At 36.7% G+C, this 17,812-nt stretch overlaps 1 protein-coding gene across 8 annotated transcripts in view; it reads left to right on the forward strand.

The window, feature by feature from the left end:
- The first annotated feature begins 840 nt into the window (after positions 1–840).
- Positions 841–17,812, forward strand: part of LOC106095864 (liprin-alpha-1) — a 37,426-nt gene continuing 20,454 nt past the window's right edge. For 2 of the 8 annotated variants that reach the window (XR_009397730.1, XR_009397729.1), the window contains exons 1-15: positions 1,019–1,770; positions 1,851–1,952; positions 2,035–2,274; positions 2,343–2,414; positions 9,563–9,664; positions 9,751–9,918; positions 10,031–10,150; positions 10,293–10,433; positions 10,865–11,601; positions 11,671–11,854; positions 15,375–15,997; positions 16,059–16,261; positions 16,335–16,442; positions 16,507–16,826; positions 16,897–17,013. Coding sequence is in view for 6 of the 8 variants with exons in the window: in XM_059365368.1 (XP_059221351.1) it covers positions 1,522–1,770; positions 1,851–1,952; positions 2,035–2,274; positions 2,343–2,414; positions 9,563–9,664; positions 9,751–9,918; positions 10,031–10,150; positions 10,293–10,433; positions 10,865–11,601; positions 11,671–11,854; positions 15,375–15,997; positions 16,059–16,261; positions 16,335–16,442; positions 16,507–16,826; positions 16,897–17,013 (3,486 nt within the window). In the remaining 2 variants the exon portion in view is untranslated. Of the gene's footprint in view, positions 976–1,018; positions 1,771–1,850; positions 1,953–2,034; positions 2,275–2,342; positions 2,415–9,562; positions 9,665–9,750; positions 9,919–10,030; positions 10,151–10,292; positions 10,434–10,864; positions 11,602–11,670; positions 11,855–15,374; positions 15,998–16,058; positions 16,262–16,334; positions 16,443–16,506; positions 16,827–16,896; positions 17,014–17,812 lie in introns of those variants that run through there. The other 6 variants (XM_059365368.1, XM_059365370.1, XM_059365369.1 and 3 more) reach the window with 6 other exon arrangements.

A 17,812-nucleotide genomic window follows, 5' to 3' on the forward strand; every position in this document is an offset into this window, starting at 1 on the left:
AGAACGACCACGCGTTTCATTTGTCGCAAATATCGCAGATATCGGAAGACGGATCACTACATATTTAAAATTAAAACAATTAATTTTGTTTGTTTTGTTGATATTCTATGTCATCGCCTAGCTTTCACGGTTAACAGACACCGGCATTTAGTTTGAGAAACAATACCAGACATGAAACAACTTAGGGCGTGGTATGGAAAACAATTAGGTATTTTATAGCACGGAATTCCTGACTAAGAACTTCCTTTTTTGATTTTGCTTTTTATTATTTAGAGTACACAACAAGCTGATTACTGGCTTATGTGAGGCGGATTAATCCGCAACCTCTTTTCAACCTATACTTACCTAAATTTTTTTTAAGGGAAAACACCTAGTAAAGCTTTATCAATAAATAACATATAAAATTTTGCAAAAAAGTTTTTACTATAATTTATTAAAAAGGCTTCAACTCACTTAGTTGGAATCACTCGCTGTTTTATTTCGTTCTATCCAGTGCAAGTCAGATGTTTGGATAAATATCAGTGCATAGTTGTACCGGTAAGTTATCGATAAAATGCAATAACAGATAAAAAAAATGATTAATCGTAATAGTACTAAAATAAAACTAACGAAGTTCTAGATAGTTGTTTTGAAACTGGAGGGCAGTACACTGATGTCAACCTATGGACCTGAAATGGCAAATTTTATTTATTTTTATCATTTAACAAAGTGATTTTATTTTAAGAATATCATTTTTTACTATTTTCTATCACCCTGTACTGCTATCGAATAAACCAAAACCGATTGTGCCAAAGAAAAATCGATTAAAATTTAAATCGATTTCCCATTCACTCACTACTCCGGACGAAAAGTCTATTCGTTAGATTAGGCAATTTTTATAAAGTTTTTGTAATGTTTCTTCAAATAAATTCATAAACAACACAACTAAGAACAAATGTGAATGAATAAATTGCAAAGATAAAGCAACCAAAATAAGTAAGTCGCTCTAAACTGAAGTCAAAAGATGTGTGTGAAATGGGATGATGATAATCGTAGTGTAGACATTTCACTTGACGAATGAACAGAGAACGAAAGGAGGTGCTGCATATGTCAGTTTTGCGATGTGAATGAAAAGAAAAAAAACTCAAAAAATGAAATCAATGAATGAACTATTCACAATGAAATCATAAAATTAATTTTTTGCAAATTAGAAACATATTATGAGTGTACGTAAACGACGGAGTGGTCAAGATTCGGAGCAGTTGCGGGCACGGGAAGTGTAAAGTGTAACTTTGCCGTATAGAGGTGTTGTTTCTCACCGAGACATGTTGTAAATGTAGGTTGGCGTTGGCGTTAGAAGATATTTGAAATTCCTTTCAGTAACTACGCCCATGTTAATAGGAACGTACACTACCAGCTTCACCAAATGTTATTTTTGCGAAAATTTTTGAGTGTTCCACAACTTTTTCTCTAATCATGGTCCCTATTATGGAATGTGTTTTCTTTGGTTAAAGTTTTCCTTTTGAATGCGGTATACATAAAATGTGGAATATGATGTGCGACGTGATGCCCACTATATCGGAGGATAGCATCTCCCAGAGGTCCTCACAATTCAGCGGCGAAGATGCTAACTTTGAGCAGTTGATGGTATCCATGCTCGATGAGCGTGACAAATTGATGGATAGCTTGAGGGAGGCTCAGGAACGTTTAAGTGAAACCGAACAGAAACTTCATGATATCGAAAAGGAAAGGGATAGTTTACAACGCCAAATAAATGCAAATTTGCCCCAGGTATATTTTTTATGTCCCATATAATCATCTCATTGTTCATCGATGTTAATTGTTTATTTTCCTTTGCCGGTGCCAAAAAGGAATTTGCAACACTGACCAAAGAGCTAACACAGGCCCGTGAAACACTCTTGGAGCGTGATGAGGAAATCGGTGAATTAAAGGCGGAACGCAATAACACAAGGGTAAGGGCACTTTTGACCCTATTGTTTAAGATGTGAACTAAATTCTTTTAACACATCTATTATCTTTCTTTAACGTTTTTAGTTACTACTTGAGCATTTGGAGTGCTTAGTTTCACGACACGAGCGTTCACTGCGTATGACCGTCGTTAAGCGTCAAGCTGCAGCTCAAAGTGGTGTCTCAAGTGAAGTAGAGGTTTTGAAAGCCCTAAAGAGTCTCTTCGAACATCACAAAGCTCTTGATGAGAAAGTACGCGAACGCCTACGTGTTTCTTTGGAGCGTAATAATGCGTTGGAAGCCGAGCTCAACACAGTAAAAGAAGAGGTATGTGCTACAATTTCTAGTTAATATTTATTTCAATTATCCATTAACCATTTATTTATCCATTACAGCTGCAACAATACAAATCTGGTGCTGTTCAGGCTGCGCGAGAGGGTAGCGCCGAAAATGGAATAAGTGAAAAGGTGAGTTGGCGGAATATTCAACTTAACTCATTCAAACATGGCAATAGAAGTGTTTCTTGAAAGTTGAAGAATCATTACACTTTCTTTTAAAATGGCAGATATGCAGATATTTCTAAAGATTATCAACATTTGCGAAAGGGATCCTTAGCAGATTTCTTAGATTTCACTTGGTCAGTTAAGTGGGGAAATTTTTTTAATTTCGCCAATGTTAAACTGGCGAGGCATTTCCAAATACTGGTACAATTCTATCCTTTGTGTTGGAGGCTATTGTGGAGCAAAGGTTAAGATGTTCACCAATAGTGCTGACAAAATAGGTGATAATCCCATAAATAATGCTGCAGAAATTTGTAATCCTTTAGCCACGCAAAACTTCTCTACGAAGTTTATGCGTGGGGGAATCATGCAACCTGGCACCATGTATGCTCCTATGGTGAGTAACGGTAATAAGCGTAGAAAGGCCTCTGGGAGTGGGGTTAGCAAACCCAGAATAGTTTTAGCTGAAATGAAAAAAACACACCAATGGAGTTGTCTTAGAAAAGTTCTGGCACAAGAGGTGTCCAAATAAATAAAAATGTTTTTCACTGGAAAATTTTAGCAATCGGACTTCAGAAAGACGTTTTGGCGTCTTGTAGCAAATATGATATAGGTTAGGTAAGAGTGGCAGTCCTTTACAGACTAACTTAGACAATTTTAGGTCCATTGTGATACCACAGTAGCGACAGACCAAGGCTTCTGGCGGGAATCGAACCCACGACCCCTGCACTGGTAATCCAAGCATGCTACCAACTACCAAGACTATAATTTAGTTAGCAGTAAAAATCATATGTAAACATTTTATTTTTTTAATTAAAAATTTTCCAAAAAAGTTATACTAAAAAATTTCAAAAAACTAAAAAAAAAAATATTTTCAAAAAAAAAATAAGAAAAAAAAAAAATAAAATAACTACAAATTAATTTTTTTTTTGTTAAAAATTAAAAAAATATATTTTTTAAATTTTATAAATTATATTTTTTTTTAATTAAAAAAATTCAGAAATTTAAAAAAATCTTTTTTCATAATGTCAAAAACATTTTTTTCAAAACTTAACTTTTTCTTTAAGGTTTTTTTTTTTCAAAAAAAAATATTTTTTTTAATTCGTCTTCAAAACAAATTTCGCCATATGTTTAGTGGACATGTTGTCGTCGGCAGGCAGAGCTTGCCACGGTGGCAGAAGAAGAATAACAATAATGTAAAACCATAGAGGTGAATTGGAGTTTGTGTGAAGAGATATTGCTCAGTAAAAAACTTGTCTACTGTTTAATGGTTTGTCTTAGGATTTCAAATAGGTTCAATGCTAATGGACATAACTATAATTACGTATATGTATTACGATAATGCATGATGAAGGTGACCTAACCACTCATCGAAACGCGTTCACTACCGGTGTGATATGTATCCTGCTTTGTCTGAATAATTGGCAATTCCTTTCCTCAAAACTGATTTAAAAACAATCTCTCCTTTTGAGCTACATTCTCTTGGTCATTAAGCTCAACTCAGAAAAACACTAGTTAAACAAGTAAGAGCGTGCTAAGTTCGGCCGGACCGAATCTTTTATACCCTCCACCATGGATAGCATTTGTCGGGATCTTTGCGCGGTATCTCTTAGGCAAACAAAGAATAATAAAAAAGAACTGTTATGCTATTGGAGCTATATCAATTTATAGTCGATTCTGTCCATAAATGAATTGAATGCTATACATTGTAGAAGTCATTGTGTCATGTTCCATTCGGATAAGAATTGCGCCTTGTAGGAACTCAAGAAGCAAAATCGGAAAATCGGTTTATATGGGAGCTGTATCAAGCTATAGATCGATTCAGACCATATTTCACATATATGTTGAAAGGTCATGTGAGAAGCCGTTGAAGAAGCCAAATTGGATAATAACTGTGCCCTCTAGAGGCACCAGAAGGCAAAACCAGCGATTGATTTATATGTGTACTATAGCAGATTATTGACCGATTTGAACCAAATTAGCCGATATGGCAGTCGTTACTAGGGTAACCATTAAAAATTTTCAGCCAAATCGGACAATCGGATCGGCTTCCAGAGGCTCAAGAAGTCAAATCGGGAGATCGGTTATATTGGAGCTATATCAGGATCTTGACCGATGTCAACCGTATTTGGCACAGTTTATGGAAGCAGTCAAATCGGAAGATCGGTTTATATGGGAGCTATATCTAAACATAGACCAATTTGATCCATTTACAATCCTAGCCGAGCTACATTAAAGAGAAGTGCTTGTGTAAAATTTCAAGAAGTAAACTTTACTCGTCCCAAAGTTAGCATGCTTTTAAACAGATGGATTAACGTACCCTAACAACCCTGGTGTTGCAATATGGCAACGCTCAGTTTTATCGACATAAAAAGATCAAAAAATTTGAAATTTATCAATAAAAATTTGAAAAACACAGTAAACTTGTTTTCTCAAAACAATATGAACAATTACCGATAACCACTTACCAATGTGTAAATTTTTGCATGCTTTTTTTAAAGCCCAATTTTGATCCATTTTATATGAAAACAACCACTCGATATACACAAACTACCACTTCTTTTTCAGAAACATGCATATTTTTACAATAGGTGTGTTTTATTTACCCATTAAGCTTATTTGCTCGCTTAGTTTGTATGGAGAAAAATGCTATCCCCGTTTAGCTAAGCGGCATATTTTTTGCCGCTTACTATCGTCGTTTAATAAAACATATGGTGTCATAATTCAATATGATTGACAAAACTAAAAGAGGAAGAACGCAACATATTTATTCACTTATTAATCGTTCTGAAGCGGCAAAATTGCTTAGGATTTTAATAAAATCACATTTGTGAAATCCAAGAATCATTTATTTAAGATCAAAATGACTTATTTTGTTTGTTTTGTTGCCCAAATTTGCACAAATTGTTACTGAAAGTCGTTCGCGTACTTTATTTGCCGGCAGAAGAGAGCGGGAGAATGCGTGAGAGCGAACACAATTTTGAGTGTTTGGTAATTGAGAGCAAATAAAAAGCAAAAGAGGTTAAAGATTGTCCTAACTCTCCTAGAAATTATAATTGGCACATTTTTAATGGAAAATACCTTATATTTTATTATTTCGGATGTGGTATCAGTGCTGCCAGCGTGGCCTCGGTTTCAATACATCAGTGGCAGGTGTCTTTTTTTTTTTTTTAATGCCAATGCGACCCACGTGTGGAAACATGGCGAAACAATTAAAGGTAGTCTCAATCCCATGGCAGCCGGTTGTACGTACCGGATTGACCCTATGGACTTCTTCATTGGCAAGGGCTGCCGCCTCAGTGTATAACTCACTGCTACAACAACATTAAAGGTAGTCTCATTTGTACAACAACCATAAATCATATGATGCAATCAAAGAGAATGCAAACAAAGACTTGACATCTTAATACTGTCGAACCTGGCCGGCTGTTAACAGCTGTTCGCGTGAGACCACCTTTTTAAATCCGCCTTGGTGTGCACATAGCTTATTTTGTCCTATTAAAATTCCAATGACCGTCCCGAGATGTTATGAGTCGAGCGTTCGTCCTATAGTTTTTCCATCTGTTGAACTATGTTTCTTTATATCGTAATATGAGTCCATTATAGATTTGAGAGAGAGAGAGAGTGGCGGTAAATATCTGCTATCGAAAACCGGGAAAGATTTGCTTCCTCTTTCGGAAGAACGTTAGCTCTTTCGTTTCCTATTACATACTTATGAGCAGGGACTCAACATAGCGTCCATCCCAGAGCTACAGCTATGTAGCGCTATGTATTCTATGCTAAGAGTCTTAAGCGTCGCCTGGCTGTCACTAAATATGAAGATATTTGACCGGTCTTTATACGAGGGCGGTCCCAAAACTAGCCGACCTGATATATTTAGAGTAAATACAATTTAAAATAAATACATATATAACATAAGGACTGGCTGCTAGGGCATTTCTTACACCGGGCGCCCCGGTAGCGGAGTTTGTAGCGTGCTTGTATTACCAGTGCAGGGGTCGTGGGTTCGATTCCCGTCAGAAGCCTTGGTCTGTCGCTACTGTGGTATCACAATGGACTTAAAATTGTCTAAATGAGTCTGTTAAGGACTGCCACACTTACCTTACCTACACCGTGCCAAGTCTACGAAATTCGGAATTAGAATCAGCGGCTCTCATTCAAGCGAATTTTGTTTGATCAGAAGACCAAGAGCCTTAAAGCCACCTGACTATCACTTGATAGCACTATCATTTTAGCCCTGCCAATCGTAGATTTCAGCCTGCAAGATGCTGCAATCGTCCCTCATAAGAAAAAATAAACATCGACTTGCAGTTCGGTTCCACTATCCATTTTATCCAACTCTTCGGCCTCTATGCCAAGATTTGCACTAGTACTCAGTCTGGGGGTCTGCCAACGCCCCGTCGAGTATATCGATATGCCTGGCCCGTAATCTCGGAAGCTGAATATTTTGCAACAACATAAACGGCCCCCATTATTATATTTAGGGAGCACAACAAGCCGTTTACTGCCTTAGGTGTATGTCCATAGTGGCGTGCAAATGCAAATGAACATTCCATTAAGGAACAGGTGCAAACTGGTCACATATCAATGAGTGTTGCCCGATTCAAGTTAAAGCTCAATGATAAGGGGTCTCCTTTTTATAGCCGAGTAAGAACGGCGTGCCGCAGTGCGACACCTCTTTTGGGAGAAGTTTTTACATGGCATAATACCTCACAATTGTCCCCAACAATGGAGCTGGAGCCCACCGTAGTGCAGAGGTTAGCATGTCCACCTATGACGCTCAACGCCCGGGCTTAAATCCTGGCGAGACCATCAGAAAAACATTTTCAGCGGTGGTTTTCCCCTCCTAATGCTGGCAAAATTTGTGAGGTACTATGCCATTTAAAATTTCGCACTGCAGTGCAAACGCAATATCAATTTCCGACCCTACAAAGTATATATATTTCGGATCAACGTAAAATTCTAAAACGATTTTACGATGTCCGTGTGTCTGTCCGTCTGTTGTAATCATTCTACAGGCTTCAAAAATTGAGATACTGAGCTGAAATTTGGCACAGATACGTCTTTTCGATGCACGCTGGTTAAGTTCTTGAACGGGTGAAATCGGACCATATTTGGATATAGCTGCTAAATAGACCGATCTGCCGATAAAGGGCGTAATGCCCATAAATGCTTTATTTTTTTATTTCCCGATTTTGCTGGAATTTGATACAGTGAGTTATTTTATACCTCGCGACATCTGACCCAAATATGGTTCAGATCGGACTATAGTTAGATATAGCTGCCATATAGACCGATCTCCCGATAAAGAGTCTGCAGCCCATAAAAGCTTTATTTTTTAACCGATTTTGCTGAAATTTGAAACAGTGAGTAGTTTTGGTCTGATATGATTCAGATCGGACTATAATTGTCATATAGATCGATCTCCCCATAAGGGGTCTGAAGCCCATAAAAGCTTTATTTATCACCGGATTTCGTTGAAATTTGAAACAGTTAATTTTTTTAATCCTTTCGACATCCGATCTAAATATGGTTCAGATCGAACTATATTTAGATATAGTTGCCATATAGACTAATCTGCCGTTAAAAGTTCCGAAGCCCATAAAAGCTTTATTTTTTACCCGATTTTGCTGAAATTTGAAACAGTGAGTTGTCAGATGATACTATATAGATATAGCTGCCATATAGACCGATCTTCCAATTAAAGGTCTAAATCCCATAAAAACAGATTTATTGCCTGAAAATGTTACTTGTATATGAGTTTTCGGGACCAGAATAAAATATGACCGAGACCAGCCCCTATTAAGATATAACTACGTATATAGTAGTGGAGTAATAATAAAATAGGATGATTATTATATCCTTGTTTAGGGGTGTCATACAGAAAGAACTCTCGATTTAAAGTCTTAGCCTTAAAAGCACATTTATTATCCGATTTCGTTGAAATTTGACGCAGTGACTTATGTTAGACTTTTCGACATCCGTGTTATTTATGGTTCAGATCGATTGAACAGTGACTTATATTTATTAGACCACTCAATGTCCGTCCGAATTTGAGTGCATACGTTATCCAATATTGCCCGGATTGTGAAGAAAGTGGGTTTACATATATACCCGAGGTGGTGGTTATAAATAGTTCGGCCAGGCCGTTGATTTGAACCTCGCGAACTTTCAAGTAATCGACCAATTGAAAATGAAAATGAAAATAAATGAACGAAAAAATGAAGACAATGACACAATTATTGTTTTTAAGATTTTTATTAACATCAGAACGAGTAACCGTTCTAAATTGTTCGTTTTTTTATTTTTTTTATTACTTGAAAGGTCGTGAAGAAATATTTTAATCCAATAACGATTAATCGAGTGTACGCCCTATTCCCAAACGACCCTTGAACTCCGTTTACACGGCTCTTTAAATCCGGATATAATTGCTCGATCATCTGTTTTCCCTTTATAAAATCAGCTACGAGAGCCTTATATCCGGATTTAATGAGCAGTGTAAAAGGGGTTTTAATGCTGATATATTGTTCTCCTATGGACTTTTCTGCCTATGTGTTTGCTTCTATCGTAAATTGCGAATTTGCGATTCTTATTCAATTAGGATGACATTATGCACCATGACTTTCAACATCCATGCCAAGTCTGGTCCGAATCGCGCCATTTAATTCCCACATAAATTAACATCCTGATTTAATTCCCGCATAAATGAACAGCCTGATTTAATCTCGTAAGCCTTAGAGGACAAAATTGTTGGTTTTGTAACAGTATGTTGTACACTGAGACGGCAGCCCTTGCCGACTCCATCGGGTCAATCCGGTACGCGCAACCTGCTGCCATAGGATTGAGGGCAAAACTATGGCCCTATCTGGGTTAAATTTGCCCGATGTCTTTATGATTTGCAACATCCGTGCTAAGTATGGTCCCAAACAGTTATAAAGCTCTCTTTTTAATCTATCTTCGATTTGACTCATTGGCTGAAATATTACATAATGACTCCTTGTATTCAACCCAGCTAGAGATAAATGTATAATATGTCATTAAAGTCGGACTGGGCTAATTTAAATAGTTTACGCTCTTCAAACGTTTACATTTTTTTTCTAAATTTTTATTTCCAGAATGGTACTGCTGTCAATGGCGAAAGTAATGAGGCCGCTATTGCTGCTGCCAACGAATATGCCGCAAAAACACATGAACTGCAGACAATAATTGAAAAACAAGTAAGTTTTAGTGCAATCATAAACACCTATACCGGTGTGCATGTATGAATGTTTTCCTTATCACTACAATGTTTGGCCATCCACAGACCTCAGAGTTGTCGGAATGGCAAAGGCGTGTGTCTGCTTTGAAGAATAAATGCGATGAAATTGATGACAGTCTTGCGAAAGTTACCAAGGATTATATGAAATCACAAGAACAATGTTCGAAATTACAAAGAGATCTGAGAGAAAATGTAGCACAAAAGGAAGATCAGGTAACTTAAGGCGCGAAGATTTCCGTTTTCCAACACCTCTTCAAAAACAAAAACACCTACAAACATTATTCATTTTCATAATCTGTCTCTATATTGAAAAACAAAATAACAGGAGGAACGCATTGCCACACTAGAAAAACGATATTTAAATGCTCAACGTGAATCGACATCATTGCATGACTTAAATGAAAAGTTGGAACAGGAGCTAAGGCATAAAGAGGCGCAATTGAAGGTATTTACAAAGAATGCTAGAAAGCACAAAATTCGCAAATATGTACATTTTAATATAATCCTCCTCCTACTACTACTACTATTATACTCCTCCTCTCCCATAACCATTCATCCATTACCACCACCACCACCCCATCGTACAGTTGCACGAGGAAAAAATATGTGCCATCGAAGAGAAACTGGAATTGTCCGAACAAAAGCTGGCGCAACAAGCAAAACTGCAGCCCGACATGGAGGAACAACTTAAAGCACGTATGGAAGCTTTAACAAAGGTAGGAAATAAGGTATGAATACGATATCATATGTGTCAAAGAGGAATTCAATGAGAGTAACTTTCTTAACAATTTCTTAATTGTTTTAATTTTCTTTTGTGTATAGAACTTAAGCAAATACAAAATAAAATTAAACCCGAAATCTTCTTGGTTGCGAATATATATACCGTCCTACTATACAATATACAACAAAATTGTTTGTTCAATCCAATCAAATTTGTTTCTTCCTCTGAACGCACAGCCCCTCAAAAACCAACCAACCAACCAACCAATCATAAATACATTGTAAATGCACCAAACGACAATACCACCACAATGCACAACCATTTATAAAAAATAAACAAACATTTCGCTAGCATTTTTCATTTCTTAGTACCGCCCCACTTCAACAGCTCTGATTTAACTTTTAAAATGTTGCCTTTTTTTCTTTCCCATCCCATTAGGCGCAAGAACGCCATGGCTCGGCGGAGGATCGCATACAACGGCTAGAGGCCAATCTGGATGAGAAAAGTGCCGAAGTTGTGAGACTAAACCAAAGACTTAAAATGAACGAAGACCACAATATTCGTTTGTCGTCAACGGTGGACAAACTGCTGTCCGAGTCTAACGATCGTTTGCAGGTGCATCTGAAGGAACGCATGCATTCCTTGGATGAAAAGAACGCTCTGACCCAGGAGCTGGAAAAGGCGCGCAAGGTGGCTGAGGAATTGCACCATGAGAAGAGTGACATAATGAAGGAATTATCCAAGACCCGTTTGGAAATAGAGAACTTCAAGCGCCAGCTGTTGCAGCAGGAGATTGCCTATAATATACAGCAAACAGAGGCTTTAACCCGAAGTCTTTCGCCCAGCAGTGTGGTGGACGGAGGTCAAGCATTTTCACGCAGTGCTTCCCATGCCAGCTTCGATACGCACTCATTGCGTAGAAACAAATCACGTTTGCAGGAGGAAAGTGAAAACTTTGCCCGCTCCATGGCCGAGCAGGAATGGGAGAGCATTCAGCAGGCACATGCGCAACAGGCTGCTTATGAAATCTCCGCAGCAGTGGCCGCTGCTGAATGTGAGGAAGCTCAGGTCTTGTTTGGTGATGCCGATATGATGTCGCCCACAGGGCATACGGATGCGCAAACCTTAGCAATGATGTTGCAGGAGCAACTTGATGCCATAAATAATGAAATTAGGTAAAATTGTTGGCCTCCGCCACCCATAGTTAAGTAAGCAATATATAACCCATTTCTGAAATTTTTTAGATTAATTCAGGAAGAAAAACAATCAACGGAGGCCCGCGCCGAAGAGTTGGAGTCGCGAGTAGGCAGTTTGGAACATGTTAATTTATTGGCACGAGGGCGTTCCATGGACCGCCAAAGTCCTCCAATGAGCGGTCGCAGCACACCAAATAGTCCCAACCGCGATTTTATGCAGAAATATCATACTGTAAGTAGTGTCCCATTAACATTTTTAAATAAAAAAAAATCGGCAGAGCTCTCCCGTAATTTGAACCCAGACGATCATGGTAGCACAAAACGATTGCCATCCAAAGCCATTGACACAACTTTAAGAAGATGTACAGAAGACAAGTTTATTATGCCTTGTAGTTCCATGGACAAAATACCCATAACTACACAGAAAAAAAATTTATGAAAATTTTTTCAATTAAAAACTTAATTAGAAAAATCCGGATTTTTTTTTTTCAAGGAAAAAATTAATTGTTTCAATCATTTTGTAATGGAATGTAAACTTTATTCTCAATTTCGATTGTGAATGAAATTTTTGTCATTTGTAGAGACGAGCGATGGGTAAATACCCAAAAGGTATTTACCAGGTAAATTGGGTAAATACCTGGGTATTTAGCCATTTATACCCAAAAGCATAGTATTTATAATTTTGCCGATATCTTGAGTATAAAAATATTTCGCAAAACAATTTTTGATGATTTCGTATTCTTTGTATATAAACCTAATCTTCTGATCTCATAAAATCGGTGGCCGCTATATAGACCGATCTCCAGACTTACAGTCTTGAGGCAATAAATTGGTAATTTTTCATCCGATTTCGATGAAATTTGGCACATTGAGTTCCCTATCCATTTCTGTGAAGTGCTGTTCAGATCGGATTATATTTGGATATAGCTGCCCTTTAGACCGACCGACCGATCTCCCGATATAGGGTATTGAGGCCATATCCAAAGATCCATTTATTACCCGAATTCGATGACATTTGGCACAGTGTGTTCCGGTAGACCCCTAGCCATTCCTGTCGAATGGGGTCCAGATCGGACCATATTTGGATATAGCTGCCATATAGACCGATCTCCCGATATAGGGTAATGAGCTCATAAAAGGAGCATTTTTCATCCTAATTTGATGGAATTTGAAACAGTTAATTGAACTTTAAAAAATTTTATAAATAAATAAATGTGATTGACAATTTTCTCTTGATTTTATAACGGGGAAAACAGCTGTTTTCGTTGAATTGGCGAACAAAACAAGTAACAAAAGCCGCTCGAAATTTTGATAAATTCTTTCTATTGGGTTGCCAAAAAAGTAATTGCGGATTTCTTAAAAAAAGTAAATGCATTTTTATTAAAACTTAGAATGAACTTTAATCAAATATACTTTTTTTACACTTTTTTTCTAAAGCAAGCTAAAAGTAACAGCTGATAACTGACAGAAGAAAGAATGCAATTACAGAGTCACAAGCTGTGAAAAAATTTGTCAACGCCGACTTTATGAAAAATCCGCAATTATTTTTTGGGTAACCCAATATATACACAGAAAAAAATATCAAGAACATTTTTTCAATTAAAAATTTAATTGAAAATAAAAATGTTTTCAATTAAAAAAATTAATTGAATCGATCCTTTTTTTATTGAATCCGAATTTTTTTCAATACCATCGTGATTGAAATTTTGGCAATTTTTAATTCAAAAATTTATTGATTCAATAATTTTTTAATTGAATCTGAACTTTCCAATTACGATCGTGATTGAAATTTTTGTAATTTCCAATTGAAAAATTGATTGATTCTATCATTTTGTTAATTGAATCTGAACTTATATTTCAATTACGATCGTGATTGCAATCTTTTAAATTTTCAATTAAAAATTTAATTTTTTTTTTAAATTTTTCTTAAAAATTTTTATATATAAAATGTGATTGAAAATTTTATATTTTTCAATTAAACAATAACTGACTAGAGCACTATCTTTTTTCTTTATGTCACTCAATTCATTCAGCAATTCATTGAAAACAGCTGATTTTATAGAGGGAAAACAGCTGTTTTCATTGATTGGCGAACGAATCGAGTGACAAAAAGAAAAACATTTTAGCGATCTAGGCAGTAAGTTATTTCAATCATATTTTAATGGAATGGAATGTTATGACAGTTCATTTTTGAGAAAGTCTAGTCGCTCAAAATTTTGATAAATATTTTCTACATATAGACGATAAAAACTCTCCCACAAGAAGTCTTTCGACTACCTTTTTAATATTCTAGACGGAATTCTAATCTTATTTATGATTAAAATACGCATATTAATGGCATAACGGCTTCTTTAGCATCGAACTAATTATAAAATATTCTAGATAAATATTTTTCTGTTGGGTTTTCTTTCCGAATGCATCTAATTCATAAAGTTACTGCCTCATTACTTTTTATTTTACAATTCGGAAAGCAATATTTTCCGTTTCATTTTTGGAAAACCCCCGGAGGTGTTTTGTTTCTAAGGAGCGATCATGGACCCAAACATAATTCGTGATCCAGGAGTTTTAATTATGTGAACCATGTTGCATCTAAATCGACGGTGCACCATATAAAGCTCGCTTTTCAAAAATGCAAATTTTGCCCATGAACATTCCTCTAAGGAACTGGGGCAAACTTCTCACATATCAATGAGTGCAGTCCGATTCAAGTTTTAAGCTCAATGATAAGAGACCTACTTTTCATAGCCGAGTCCCAAAGGCGTTTTTGTTTTTACATGGCATAGTACGTCACAAATGTTGCCAGCATAAGGAGGGGATCTAAATAAAATATTTGAATATTTTCCATTAAATTTTAATTGAAAATATTAATTGACCCAATAAAAAGACCAATTCGAAAAAAAAAGACCAATTTAAAAAATTTCCATAAATTTTTTTTGATTGGATCCATTAAAAAATTAATTAAAAATTCTAAAAAATTCAATGAGTTTTTTTATCGGATCAATTAAAAAAATAATTGGAAATATCCGTTATAATTGGAAATTTCAAAATGTTCAATCAATTTTTTAAATAAATATGAAAATTAATTGAAAATTTTTTCAATCACCTTTTTCAAAAGCTAAGATTGATATTATCATTTTCGAATTGAATTGAATAATTGAAGCAGTTTCTATAAAAAAATTAATTGGATCAATTAATTTCATGATTGAAATCCGTTTTTGTGAATGAAAAAATTTATTAGTTCAATTAATTTCGTGATTGAAACCGATTTTTATTTATTTTTTTTTTTTTTGTGGTATAAACATAACATCCCAGCAAAAATTTTTTAAATTTTACTTCCAAAGCTACATTTAACATACGGCTCTTGGTTGAAAATGCAATTTTTTTTTCTTCAGCAAATTCAGTGAATTATATGCTATTTTTTCCAACAATTTTCTCAATAAAGTAGAATATTCAGTGAAATGGCTGAAGAAAAAAGTGAAATTTTTCATAGCTTTGGAAGTACAAGTTAAAAAAAAATTTCATAGAATAAGCATTGGAAAGAGACAGCTAATTTCGACACCTTGTCGAGACAGACAAGGAGTCGAAGTGGGTTTGAGTCGTCTACACTACAATGTACGGCCTTCCATCAGCAATTATTTAAAAATATGTCTCCCAACTGTCGAGGCCCGTCATGATACGATTGCAAAAAATCTTTGATTTTTAAGTATTAGACATTTATTTACATTTTTAAACACTTGCTTACATTTTTACAGCTCAATCTACCAGTGTTATCCAGTGATGTGTCGCGGGATGATATCCATGGCATGACAACCACCACAGGTGATTCTAGTTCGGGCGGTGCAGCATCGCCTTTAACCGCACGTTCAATGCGTCTGGAACGTGTTGCACAAGCCCTCGCTCACAGTCAAGAAGAATTACGGCGGCGTTCTATGGGCCTATCGCCCAATCAACAAATGGCTAATAACTCAGGTCACATGACCATTGCACATTCAGGTTATGGTCTATCACCACTCAGCTCACGTTACGGCAGTCAAGAGTCGTTGAGTCGCCACTTCAATACCATGGGTTCAATGTCTATGCTACAGACTCCCACCTCAGGCGGTGTTCGAGGAGATGGCTCCTCGGTGGTGCAAAAGAAGAAGGGCATCAAATCTAGTTTAGGTAGATTCTTTAGTAAAAAGGACAAGGTAAAGGGCGCCAAAGATACCCTACCCGACGGCTCACCCAGCATGATGTCTATTGGCAATTTATCAATGGGCTTGAGTGAAACGGAATCAAACTATGACGCAATGAGCATGACAGGTGGCATGATGCCACGCATAGCCAGTGTACCAGGTTCCAAAATATCCTCAGTAGACTATGGCAGGCAGAAGAAGTAAGAATTGAGAACCAAACATTTGTCATCTGAATTTTGTAACCAATTATTGTTATTGCAGAGAGCACGACTATCGCAATGACTTGCTGGGAGAGGCTATGAAGGCGGGGACACCATTTGCTCTATGGAACGGTCCCACCATTGTGGCTTGGCTGGAACTGTGGGTTGGTATGCCCGCCTGGTATGTTGCCGCTTGTAGGGCAAATGTTAAAAGTGGAGCTATTATGAGTGCTCTTAGCGACACTGAAATACAAAGGGAAATTGGTTTGTATTACTGCTCACCACACATTAAACGAAAGCATAAAATATTCTCTCTGTCATTACTCTTTGATTGTAGGTATTAGTAATCCTTTACATAGACTCAAATTGCGACTGGCTATACAAGAAATGGTTTCATTGACATCACCTTCGGCGCCGCAAACATCACGAACAACCTTGGCATTTGGTAAGCACTAACGAAATAAAAAAGTTCTTCCTACAAATTTTCTAACTCTGTTGTGTTGTTTTAGGTGACATGAATCATGAGTGGATTGGTAATTATTGGTTGCCAGGACTGGGCCTACCACAATATCGCACAACATTTATGGAATGTTTGGTTGATGCTCGCATGCTGGACCATTTGACGAAAAAGGATTTACGAGGACAATTAAAAATGGTTGATAGCTTTCATCGTACAAGTCTTCAGTATGGTATTTCATGTTTGAAACGCCTTAACTATGATCGCAATGAATTGGAACATAGGAGAAAAATGTGTGAGAATGGTTTGTGCGATGTAATAGTATGGAGCAATGAAAGAGTTATACGTTGGGTCTCCAGTATCGGCCTGAAGGTAATAAATAACTAATGGAGCAACTTAGCTGCATTTGAATCATTTTCTGAGAATTTTGCTTTTTTTGCAGGAATATGCCAATAATTTACTGGAATCTGGTGTTCATGGAGCTCTAGTAGCTCTGGATGAAAGTTTTGATGCTAATGCCATGGCATTGGCTTTACAAATACCTACACAAAATGCTCAGGTAAGAATGCGTTATACAAGGTTTACCTGAAATAATGGCTTTAAAGAACCAGTTGCCAACTAGAAAATCTGTCACTGGGGACCACCAATAGATAGGAACAGGGTGGCCAAATTTTGCCCACTAAGGAACAGGAGAAAACTTCTCACTTATCAATGACCGCAGTCTGATTCAAGTTTAAGTTCAATGATAAGGGGTCTCCTTTTTATATCCATAGTACCTCACAAAATTTTACCAGCATTAGGAGGGAGAAAAGGGGGGGGGGGGGGGGGGGAAGGATGTGGGTATATTAATTTTTTCATTCCGTTTGCAACACATCGAAATATCCATTTCCGACCCTATAATGTATATATTCTTGCTAATCGTAAAAATCTAAGACGATCTAGCCATGTCCGTCCGTCTGTCTATTGAAATCACGCTACAGTTTTAGAAATGGAGATATTGAGCTGAAACTTTGCAAAGATTCTTTTTTTTGTCCATAAGCAGGTTAAGTTCGAAGATGAGCTATATCGGACTATATCTTGATATAGCCCCCATATAGACCGATCCGTCGATTAGGGTCCTAGGCCCACAAAAGCCTCATTTATTATCCGATTTTGTTGAAATTTGGTACAGTGAGTTGTATTAGGCTCTGTAACATCCTTCTTCAATTTGGCCCAGATTTGAATATAGCTGTCATATAGACCGATCTCTTTAAGGCATTGGGCCCATAAAAGGCACATTGATTGTCCGATTTCGCCAAATGGCATAGATCGGTCCAGATATAGATATAGCTGCCATATAGACCGATCTCTCGATTTAA

Source organism: Stomoxys calcitrans, chromosome 3, assembly GCF_963082655.1.
Source record: "Stomoxys calcitrans chromosome 3, idStoCalc2.1, whole genome shotgun sequence".
NCBI classification, from domain to species: domain Eukaryota; kingdom Metazoa; phylum Arthropoda; class Insecta; order Diptera; family Muscidae; genus Stomoxys; species Stomoxys calcitrans.